Source organism: Grammomys surdaster, unplaced genomic scaffold (assembly GCF_004785775.1).
Source record: "Grammomys surdaster isolate TR1022 unplaced genomic scaffold, NIH_TR_1.0 100, whole genome shotgun sequence".
NCBI lineage: Eukaryota > Metazoa > Chordata > Mammalia > Rodentia > Muridae > Grammomys > Grammomys surdaster.
The window spans coordinates 2,514,237-2,525,690 of NW_021604579.1; the positions used below are offsets into that span (position 1 = coordinate 2,514,237).

At 47.2% G+C, this 11,454-nt stretch overlaps 1 protein-coding gene across 1 annotated transcript in view; it reads left to right on the forward strand.

The window, feature by feature from the left end:
* Tmem269 (transmembrane protein 269) overlaps positions 1-11,159 on the forward strand; it is an 11,960-nt gene extending 801 nt beyond the window's left edge. Inside the window, exons 2-6 of the mRNA XM_028784490.1 lie at positions 2,318-2,447; positions 5,307-5,404; positions 6,183-6,326; positions 6,855-7,058; positions 10,922-11,159. Coding sequence (XP_028640323.1) covers positions 2,318-2,447; positions 5,307-5,404; positions 6,183-6,326; positions 6,855-7,058; positions 10,922-11,043 — 698 coding nt within the window. The 3' untranslated portion in view covers positions 11,044-11,159. The remainder of the gene's footprint in view (positions 1-2,317; positions 2,448-5,306; positions 5,405-6,182; positions 6,327-6,854; positions 7,059-10,921) is intronic.
* The last annotated feature ends 295 nt before the right edge of the window (positions 11,160-11,454 follow it).

The following is an 11,454-nucleotide window of genomic DNA, read 5'->3' on the forward strand; positions in this document are numbered from 1 at the left end:
ATGCTTGTGGATGCATGCTTGTGGATGCATGCTTGTGGATGCATGCTTGTGGCTCATTTCTGTAGACCGGTGAATCTCAGCCTTCCTAGTGCTTCTGCCCTTTAATACAGTTAGTTCCTCATCTTGTGGTAACCCACAACCATAAAATTAATTTCCTTGCTACTTCATAACTATAATTTTGCTGCTGTTATGAATTGTAATGTAAATATCTGATATTTAGGATATCTGATATGTGACCCCTGTGAGTGAGTCATTCAACCTCAAAGGGATCACAACCCACTAGTTGAGAACTAATGAGAACAGATAGACTGGCTATACATTCTTTGAAGGTAATAAGGGTTCTCAGAGCGTGTGCACCATCCTGTCCAGTTTGCTGGTAGATGACAGAGTACAGGGGGATGAATACTCAGGGCAGAGCTGAGTCTCCTCCTGTAACTTCACAGTGACCTCTTCTGAGGCTCTCCCCTTTCCATCGTGTTTGCCTTCCTTGGGATGTATAAGCAGGGATGATAACCCTGGCCAGACTCTACTCTCAGGGCCAGTGGGAATCCCAGGTGTCCAAGTGGTTTGTGAACAGGGTAGACAGATGATTAATCACTAATTAAGACTAAAACATCCGTGAGGCAGTAAGATGGGGCAATGTCTGATTGTTGGGAGACTGGGCATTTACTGATTTGCCCTGAGAGGTGGCGACCCAGGGGTGCTGTTCTAGGAGATGGTAAGTGGGTGGGCTGGCAGGTGAAAAGAGGTACCTGGCTCAGGAACTGAGGTACCCTGTCCTGCTGGGGTTGGTCTTGAGGCAGGAGGGATGGCTGTATAGCTTCATGGAGTGGGATGGTATGATCAGCCCTTCTCCCCTTCCCTCGAAGCTCTCTGAGGCTTTCATTATTTCCTACCTCAGGTGTTAACCCTGAGGGTTGTGGTCACACAGCTACTGATTCTTTTGGTGAGGTGACTAAGGTTGCCTATGGGAACAGCCAGCCCTTCAGTGATGCCTCCGGTCCCTGACCCAAGTCCACCCCTCCCAGCGTTGGACAAGACTGGTAGCAGGACTGGTAGCAGGGTTTCTTAACAAAACAGAACAAAGCAAAGCTCGTCTCGAGCCTTAAATTTTTTGTTTTGTTTTGTTTTGTTTTTTGGTTTTCCGAGACAGGGTTTCTCTGTGTAGCCCTGGCTGTCCTGGAACTCACTCTGTAGACCAGGCTGGTCTTGAACTCAGATCTGCCTGCCTCTGCCTCCCAGAGCTGGGATTAAAGGTATGCACTGCCATGTCTGGCCTTGTCTCAACTCTTGCTCAGGTCATAAGAGCCTGGAACTGTCCCGAGGGGCTGCCTGAGCCTCAAAATGAGTGAAGGATTGAAGAGAAAGTAGACATGAGAACTAGAATGAACTCATATCACGCAAGGGCAGGGTCACTATGTGTAGCTGATGTGATGTGTTTACCCCTAGTAGTGGGGATTGCCTGGCTCAGAGAGGATATAAACAGTTTATGTATAAGGGGTACATTTGTTTGGACATAGTATAAAAACAGCCAAGACTGGTTGTGAAGATGGATAGCCAGCTGGTTCCCTGATGCTGTGAGAGATGTCACACATCTGATGATGGGTGGTCAAAGACCTGGACATGGCTTTCCTCAACACGTATGTCTGGTAAAGCTGTCCCAGTGAATTCCTCAGTCCTAGTCCCCAAACCTCCTCCTGCTGGGGTCTTGGCCAACAAGAATAGTAGCAAGTTGAGGACCAAGCAGCTGAGATACGGTTCTACTCACTCAGTGTGTGACTTTGAACAGATTTCTCCAAGTTGCTGAACTTGAACTTCCTCACTCATAAAATGGGGGAAGAAAGAGTACACCCTCTGCACTGCCCAGACCAGAGGTGAGGACATGGTGGAAAGTGCTGGGAGACACTTAATGGTGTCCACAGCCATTCTGAGAAGTTGATTTCCTTCTCTGTTGGAGATGGCACCAGTGTTGTGGTATGCCCTGAGGTCTCTGAGGAAGTAGGTATAGCTTCTCTCAAGTCAGCCATTAGTCTATGACAAGGTTCCATCTCAGATAGAGACCTTTGAGGCATCAAGAAGGCTCCTTCCTGTAGGGCCAGGGCAAGGGGGATGGATATCCACACAAGTTCATCCGGCCCACTGCTAAGCTTTCCCAAACCTTGTCTTTAACTCTAGTGTCTCCTTGTTAATTTGTCCCTCTCTATCTAGTAGGTGAGACAGAGTGTCAGGAGGTGCAGTTCTTGAATGGGGTCTCTGGGAGCCTCTCTGGAGTCCCTTTGACCTTGAGAACCCTGTGTACCTCTCTCCTGGGCCACAGGTCATCGCATCATGAACCAAGAGCAGATCAGTTCTCAGATGACTGAGTTTTCCTGGAAAGACGTTATTAATGCCTTGGCCCTGGCCAACATGATCCTGGGTCTCTTCTCCATCTTCTGCAGCTTCAGCAGGTAGGTCTGGGGCACTGCCTGCTCTTAGCCTAAAGCTAGAGCCTATGGCATGAGGAATCAGGTACAGACTCCAGAGACCTGGCCAGTATGGCAAAGGATCAACTCGGGGGTGGGGACAGTAAACACACACACACACACACACACACACACACACACACACACACACACACACACACGGCTTCAGGGATCAGGATCCTAGCCTCCGTGTTACTACAATCTAATATCAATACTTCAGCTAGTTTACATCTGAGCTTCAGTCTCCACATAGCATGAGGAGTTTATATTATAATTTTTCTTGTTCCTTCAGCTATAGCAGTTGAGAATGGCTTGTAGGAGGGGGGAAAAGATGCATAGTAGTGTTCATAGCCATTCTCTCTTTCTCTCCCTCTCTTTTTTCCCTTGTTTCCCTCTCCCACCTTCTCTCTTTCCCAATGCAACCCGGGATGGGCTTAAACTCACTATGTAGCTTAGACTGTCCTTGAACTTCTGATCCTTCTGCTTCAGCTTCCCGAGTGCTGGACTGTAGGTGTGAGCCACCCTACGTGGCTTTGTTCATATTTTCTGGTTCTCGAATCAGAACATATGATTTGTTTATCTGACATAAGCACTGTTCTGGAACTTCTGCCACATTTGTGCCACCAAGAAAGTGGGAACAATTTATGTTCCTATAAGTTGAATTCTATTTTGAGACCTTTGATAATCAGCTCTTTAAAGAGACCCCTTTGTGACACACTCCTGATGTGTACTTGATTCTTTCTGTATCTGTTCTTTGTCCGTAAATTTATAGTTTTAGAGTATAATAAAGTGGGAAGAGGCACATCTGTGGTAGGAAAAACTCAGTTTAACCAAACCCCTTTGAGGGTAGTCTGGTGTTACAATCATAGGTTCTGCTATCTTTATTTAGCCTCAGGCCTTTTTTTGTTGTTGTTGTTTTGTTTTTGTTTTTGTTTTTTGAGACAGGGTTTCTCTGCATAGCTCTGGCTGTCCTGGAACTCACTCTGTAGTCCAGGCTGGCCTCGAACTCAGAAATCCTCCTGCCTCTGCCTCCCAAGTGCTGGGATTAAAGAAAGGCATGCACCACCACTGCCCGCCTAAAATGGTTTTGTTTTGTTTGTTTTGTTTTGTTTTTTGGAGACAGGGTTTCTCTGTATAGCTCTGGCTGTCCTGGAACTCACTCTGTAGACCAGGCTGGCCTCGAACTCAGAAATCCACCTGTCTCTGCCTCCCAAGTGCTGGGATTAAAGAAAGGTGTGCACCACCACTGCCCGGCCTCAGGCCCTTTTTGATACTCAGGTATGGGCTAAACAAATGCTGGTTAACGTTTGGAGGTGGCTGAGGTCAGGCTCTCTTGCTTCTGCTGGGTCATCTAAGCATTGTGATCCAGTGCGGACTTAGCAGTGGACCTCTGTGGGCAGGTTTGCAACGTTGGACTCTGTGGCTGCTCACAGAGGGACTTGGGACCACATGACGGACAAGATGCAGTGGTGAACGTGGGGGCTAGAGGAACTCTGGGAAGCCACCTAGAGTAGAGCCAGCATTGAATTCGAGAGATACTGACAGATCCTTACCGTACATCAAACTCAGAGAATGTGGGACTATAAAATCCTGGGTGTTCAGGCTCAGCAGCACCACCCAGTGTCAATCATCAAGCATATCAAGTTCGGTAGCACCACCCAGTGTCTGGATGTGACTGACACCTGCAGACACTCCATCCAAGAACAGCAGACTGCACACTATGCTCAGGCTGTCTTGGAGAATTCACTAAGACAAACTGCATTCTGGACATATAAAAGACTAGAAGTAATAGAGAAGGTGATATCAGGTCAAATGGAGTTAAACTAGAGCTCAGAAGTGGACAGGATGTACACCCCTGACCTGGGACCACACATGGGAGAGTGCTTGCCTACAATGTGTGAGGCCCAAGCTTCAGACTCCAGTACTGGAAAAATAAGTACCAGATGGTTAATTAGGAAAGTTAGAATTTAGCCAGGTGTGGTGATGTAAGCTTGTAACCCCAGCACTAAGGAGGTGGAGGCAGGAGGATCAAGGGTTCAAGACCTGGGGTTGGGGAGATAGCTCAGTTGATGAAGTGCTTGTGGCACAAGCGTGAGGGCTTGAGTTCATTTCTTAGCAGCATGTAAGAAACCCAGGCATGGTGGCGTGCACTCAGACTCCAGTGCTGGAGAGGTGGAGGCAGGAGACTCTCTGGGGCTTACTGGCCATCCAGCCTTACCAAACCAGTGAACCCCAGGTCCCAGTGAGAGACCATGTCTCAAAAAATATAGTGAATGGCTCCTGAGGAGCAGGTGTCTTAGTTACTTATTCTATTGCTGTGATAAAACACCCTGATGAAACAACTTATACAACAAAGCATTTAGTTGGGCTTATATAGGATTAGTGTTCATGACGGCAGGGCAAAGGCATGGGGGAGAGACAGCTAAGAAAGTGGAGGAAAAAAATCTAGAGAGACACCTAGTGATTTAGCTGAAAAGTCACAGTGAGGTGGTGGTAGAGGCTGCACTAAGACTAGGAAGGAACCCAAGTCATCAAATACACCTGGGACTTAACGGTTGGAAGGGACCTTGGTGATTACTGTGGGGAGGGGATCAGGAAGCCGCCATGTGCTGGGAGTTTGGGAGGGATAGAGCCACGTATGAGGGTGTGTGTGAAACAGTTAAAGCACAATATCCAGAAGGGCTGTGAGTAGTGTGGGGAATGTGCGTGTGTGTGCTTGTGTGTGGGGGCGTGTGTGTGTGTGTTTGTGAGTGTGTGTGGTAGAGATTTGTGGAGAGTGGATATTGAGTGGGGGACTTGTCCAGCGGGCACTACAAGAAGCTGCCCTGCTGGCCTGCCCTCTAGGAAATCCCACTGTGCTTCCTGGATGCTTCTGATCAGCTTCCTGTTAGACATTGCAATAGGAACGATGACCAAACACCTCAACATCTGCCACAAACTGGGTGAGTCTAGACCTCAAGCCCACTCCCATCCCTACCGTGGGGAGCGTCCATCTCCGGTTACCACCCATCCTCTGACATCAGGCAGGCCTTCTTCAGTTACTCCCAATTGTGGACATGCCCATGCCAATAGCACAGACAGTCCTGCTGTCTGCACCCTAGATCCATCCCCTGGGCTGGCTCTCTTCCCCATCTTTGTCCCATCCCTGCCCTGGTGTTCAGTCCTATCTTCTTCGCCTCTCTGTTTTAATTCCATTTACTCTTCTTTTGATCTATGCCAGTTTGCTGAAGGTTTTTGTTTTGGTGTTTACACTTCACAGCACATTATTATGGTTATTGTGAGTTTTATAAGGTAGGATCTCATTCTGACTTACTCAAGCGATTTCTTTGCTGTTTATCCTTTCTTGCTTTCCAAATGTTTGTTGGGGATCACCTTCATTCTAAGTGAAGAGTGTCCTCTATAATCTTCTTAGAGAAGAGGATGGTGAGGGCCCATGAGGAGATGAGAAGCAACCCCAGGCAAGACAGCTTGAAAGTTTCCACGGAAGATTTTTCTTGAAAAAGGTGCTGAGGCTTTTGAACACGTGCGCTCAGCCTTGCATGTTGAGTGATGAGGACCAGCAGAGGCAGAGCCTAGGGGAGGCCCAGGCTTTGACCTACAGGCCACCTTAAGGGGGCAGCTGCTGCCCTCTGAGAGCCCAGCACTCTAAACTGTCACTGCTCCAGGTGAGGCTAGGGTGTAGAACACACACCTGTGAGTTAACCTTGTCCTCTGAAGCAGGACTCGAGCTGAATGACTTTGCTGTCTTCACCACCTTTGGCCTGGCCTCTGCTCTGCTCCTTGGTGTGGATGGGCCTCTGAATGGGTTCCTGGCCATCATCTATGTGTTAACCACTTCTTTCCGTCTGTGTTTTTATTCAACTGGTGAGTGGAATCCAATTCATCTTAGGACTGTGGCAGGGATCAAGGGGCAGGAGAAGCCAGGGGTCACTTATGGACTCTTCCTCTACATGAGCCTGCCGGAGGTTAAGGGCTGTATTGGCAGAGTCTGGTCTGGGAGACACAGGTCCTTGCTTCTTTAGCAGCTGTGTCCCTCTAGTATTATCTGTGTGTGGAGCATTGCTTCTCACCAGTTCTCCCAAACAAGAGAAGCTGTGCTAAAGTGAGGGCAGCTCTCTTCCTAAGACCACACAGAAAGGGTGGAAACCCAGCACTCAGCTCAGACTGGCTTTTCAATGAGTCTTAAGGTGTGGGTACACCTGGTAGACCTCTTGGTGCCTGTTGTCCCCCAGAAGCCAACACAAACCCAAACCTGTATGACATCTGCTTGTGGATAATCAAATGACCTCCACACTCCTGGGCTTAGGGAATTTGGCAGTTCATGGAGAGGAGACCCAAAGGAATAGGTGCCCTTAGAGCCAGGAAGCAGCTGATCACCTGGTCTTTCCCTAGGAGGAAGTCCCTCTGGATACAAGGGCCTACCCTGCCCCTATGCTTCCTGTGTTTTGGCCTCCACTTGCCTTCTGACTAAAGGCAATACATTCATCCTCTGCTGCATGGCTTCACTCATGATTCTCTTCATGATTGACCAGAGCTGCTACCCACACGATGAGATCCTAGATTCAGACAACTGGAAAAAAATCGTTTATATAGGAGGTGAGTTCAGATACCTGCCACCATCTTTGTGGTCACACCGTGTCTCACCGCAGCATTGCCCATGGGCTTTGCTCTCATGGACCTTTCACCACTGAATCTGTTGTCACCTAACAGTTTCCAAAAACAAATAATCCAGCCGGACAGTGGTGGCGCACGCCTTTAATCCCAGCACTTGAGAGGCAGAGGCAGGCGGATTTCTGAATTCGAGGCCAGCCTGGTCTACAGAGTGAGTTCCAGGACAGCCAGAGCTATACAGAGAAACCCTGTCTCGAAAAAACAAAACAAAACAACAACAACAAAAAACTAAGAAAACAAAAACAAATATCCAAAGATTTACTATTTTTTAATGTCTGAAAATACTAAATGTACTCACCTGCATAGGAAACTGTTTTCTTCATGCTCTGAGTTCCAGTGCATAGAATCAGGCTGTGCTCAATATCTGCCTAAGTTAATGAGTTCAGTAGAATTTAGGGAGCATGTACTATGTGCCAGGTACTGGGAGTCAGTCTGGTAAACCAGGCATAGTCCTTGTCTCAGATGGAAACAAACAAAGCTAGGTATAGTGGTTGTGTTTGTAATTCCAGTTCTTGGGATGCTGAGGCTGGAGGATCATTGCAAGTTCAAGATATAGTGAGTTCCAGGCCAGCCTGAGCTATAGAGTGAAACTCTGTCCCAAAAATAAATTAAGTAACTACAAATTGGGATTTGTTTTGATGCTCTGAGAAAGTACAGGGTGCTCTCAGAGGGCAGGTGACTTATTACGGAGGGATGTTTAAGTGAGATCTGAAGGATGGGTAGGAAGGGCGGTCCCGGCAGAGAATTCTGTTTTATAGTGACTGAATGCCGAGAAGGTGCTTGAAGCCTTAGTAGGGCAGTGTGGCTGGTCCTTGTGTGGAAAGCCAGTGACAAAGACTCAGGCTAGTGAAGGGGGCAGACTGGGTAGGATTTGAGATTTAACCCTAAAGGCAAATGAGGCACCATAGATGGAACCCAGATAGCAAGTGATATAATCAGAACAGCAGCTTCCAGGCATTGCTTGGACTACAGTGTACCAGTGTTCAGATGGGAGATGTGGTGTGATGGATAAGGAGAAGCAGCTGGATTTGAGAGGTATGGGAACTAGAGTTGATACTGGGGGAGGAAGGCAAGTGTAAGCAGCTGAGTGTAGGCTCCAGCCTTGGAGATGCTCACAGGGTTGCCCTGAGTTAGGGTTTCCTTCAGTATTAGTTTTTCTTTTATGTGTGTTTGTGAACAAGACAGGCATCCCTGGGAGTTGGAGATTCTTCCTTTGTTCCTTTGCTGTGAATCCACTCTGGGTTGTTACGGTCTGTTTCCTTCAGATGTATATCTTATGTGGCACTAGTACAACCTCCTTGTCCAACTTCTGGGAGCTGGCTCCCCTGTGCCCAAATGGCAGAGGCAGAATGGTGAGGAGAGTCTGGGTTTGTAGCTGAATGGACCTCAGCTGAGGCTCTGACTTCTGCATGTGGTTGTTGTATAAATTTGGGTTAATAGCTCACCATTTTGATTTTGTTTTGTTTTTTTTTGTTTTGTTTTTTTCGAGACAGGGTTTCTTTGTGTAGTCTTGGCTGTCCTGGAACTCAGAAATCCACCTGCCTCTGCCTCCCAAGTGCTGGGATTAAAGGCCTGCGCCACCACTGCCTGGCCAGTAGCTCACCATTTTGAATTCAGTCTCCTTCGTCTATAATTAAAGCCCCAAGTTCCTAGCTTGCAGGCTCACTGGGATTGAATGAGGCAACAAGGTAGGTAATTCTCTGCTAGGCTCTTAGACTGTAAGTGGCAATTCCTGGCTCCATCTTTTCCACCTCCCCTCTCTTAGCTCAGAGTGTTTTCCTCAGAGGTTATGCTCCTAGAGTTGATCCCGTCTGCTCAAAATAAACCACACACTTAGCGTAACACTCCTGGGCTTCTTTGCACATTTCTCAGCGGATGAGGTTAATATTCTGCTTGCCTGGGGAACAATGGGTCACCTTAGACTGAAGACCCTTCTTCCCTACAGAGCTCCGTGGCCAGTTTTGGAGAGTGAAAAAAAAATGCCATCTTTTTTTTTTTTAAAGGACAAGTCTGGCTTTAAATGTTGCCTCCTCGCCTCAGCAGACCAATGACTATTCTCCAATGGCAATTTTCTAAAACGTTAGCATACTTCCTTAGCTGATTCTATTTCCCAGAAGTGACCTTTTGTTAGGTCACCTGCCACAATCTAATGGGATCTTACAGAATATGTGGTGGTCAGACTGGGGATGCAGCCCAGTTGGTTGAGTACCCTCATAGTAGGCATGGATCCCTGGGGCTTGACCTCTGGTACTACACACACTGGCTATGGCAGCACATACCTGTAATCTAAGCACTTGGGAGGTAGAGGCTGAAGGATTAGAAGTCCAAAGTTGTCCTCAGCTACATAGCAAGTTTTAGGTCAGCTTGGGCTGCCTCAGATCCTCTCATGAGACTGTTGATGCTCTGTATACTTGTTAACTGAGGCTGAGTGTCTAGTTTTTAAAGGTCAGGCAGACTTAGACTTGAATTAGGCCTTTGTGCAGGCTGCTTCCCTGTCTCCCATGACAAAGGTAGATGTCATTCTAAATCACAGGAGTAAGATGAAGTGTGAATGAAAAACAGAGAGTCTAGTGCTGAGTAAATGTACCACAATGGAGTTCAGATGCCTGATAGTGTTTCATCTGAAATTTAGATTGTCTTGGGAGTACCTGAGAATACATCCAGGTTCAGTGATTTGCTTGGAGGGGCCTTGGGACTCAGCATGTTGTGGTACTTATGGCTAAGACTGGTTAGAACACAAAGATGTGGCCCCATGTGGTGACACATGCCTTTAATTCCAGCACTTAGGAGGCAGAGGCAGTTGGATCTTTGAATTTTAGGCTAGCCTGGTCTACAGAGCCAGTTCTATGATAGCCAGGACTATAACAGAGAAACTTTCTTGAACAACTAAAACAACAACAATAGCAACAAAACCAAAACAACCAAACAACAAAAACCCAGAACAAACAAACAAAACAGCCGGGTGGTGGTGGTGCATGCCTTTAATCCCAGCACTTGGGAGGCAGAGGCAGGCGGATTACTGAGTTCAAGGCCAGCCTGGTCTACAGAGTGAGTTCCAGGACAGCCAGAACTACACGAGAAACCCTGTCTCGAAAAACCAAAAAAAAAAAAAAAAAGCACCAATGAAGGAAGGATGTGGTTCAAAATCAGCAGAGGGTGCATGGGATGTGACCGAAGAAAGGAGATGCTAGCTGTTCTCAGTCCACTCCAGGTGGCACCAGAGGGTTACACTCAATTCTTAAAGCCTTGAACTGTGGTCATGCATATGAAGCATTGTCTTCTAGAGAAGGTCATCAGAGACTCACATAGGCACCATCTGCCTAGCAGGGACAAAATTCCAGACTCCAGAAGGAAAGTGGCTGTTCAGCACAAACACGTACTTGCACAGTCTGGGCACAGTGAGCCTTGCTGATCACTCAGAGTTCTTGGTGTGAGAGCTGAGGCCACTCTGTAAGCAGTCTCAGGCATTTAACATTGCATGTTAAACTCTAAATGATGATTTAGGATTTAGGATGATTTATGATTAGGACTTTTTTCCATTGAAAAGGCTCTGGTCAGCTTGGATTCAGTCTTGGCTGGGACCTGGCTGCTGGTCTGAGATGAACAGAATGGACCTGAGATTACATTAGTTTCCAATTAGGGGCTTCCATATTCTTAGTAAACTGAACTTACACATGGAATTTCTGCCTCTCTTGTTGCTGTCTTTGTCCCTCTGGGAGGGACAGGGGGGTTGGGTAGGAGCTGTGTGAGGTGCTTCATGAAACTGAATGTCTGCGTTTTCTTTCCAGGTGTTATCCTGCTGTTTTTCTCTCCGTTCCCGCTCACCGCCTTTTACTGCCTGACTTGGTCGCTCTCCTATATCTTCTCCCCTGAAACCCTGTGGGGCAGAGGAGTTTGTATTAAGCTCTAGCAAGAAGAAGCCATCCCTGCCGGCTCTGTGGGCTGTAGGCTTAGCATGCTGGACCAAGACCTGCCTGTCCTCACTAAAGCTTTCAGATGCCTATGTTGTCATATGCTCAGTGCACTCTCTTGTCCTGAATCACATCAACCCACAGTGGGCCCAGAAGCCATTGCTTCTTTCTCCTTATTGAGGGTTCAGACTCCTTTTGGGGTAATACTTTAATCAGTCATGTAGGATAGACTTTTGTTTCCAAGCTAAGTTTTAGGCTGAAACTCAAACACAGCCTTGGTTACATGAGACTTTATCTCAAAAAAATTGACTGGCAGCTTAAATGCATCATTTGGTGTAATGGTCAAGAGCAGAGATGACAGGACTATCTATCTATCTATCTATCTATCTATCTATCTATCTATCTATCTA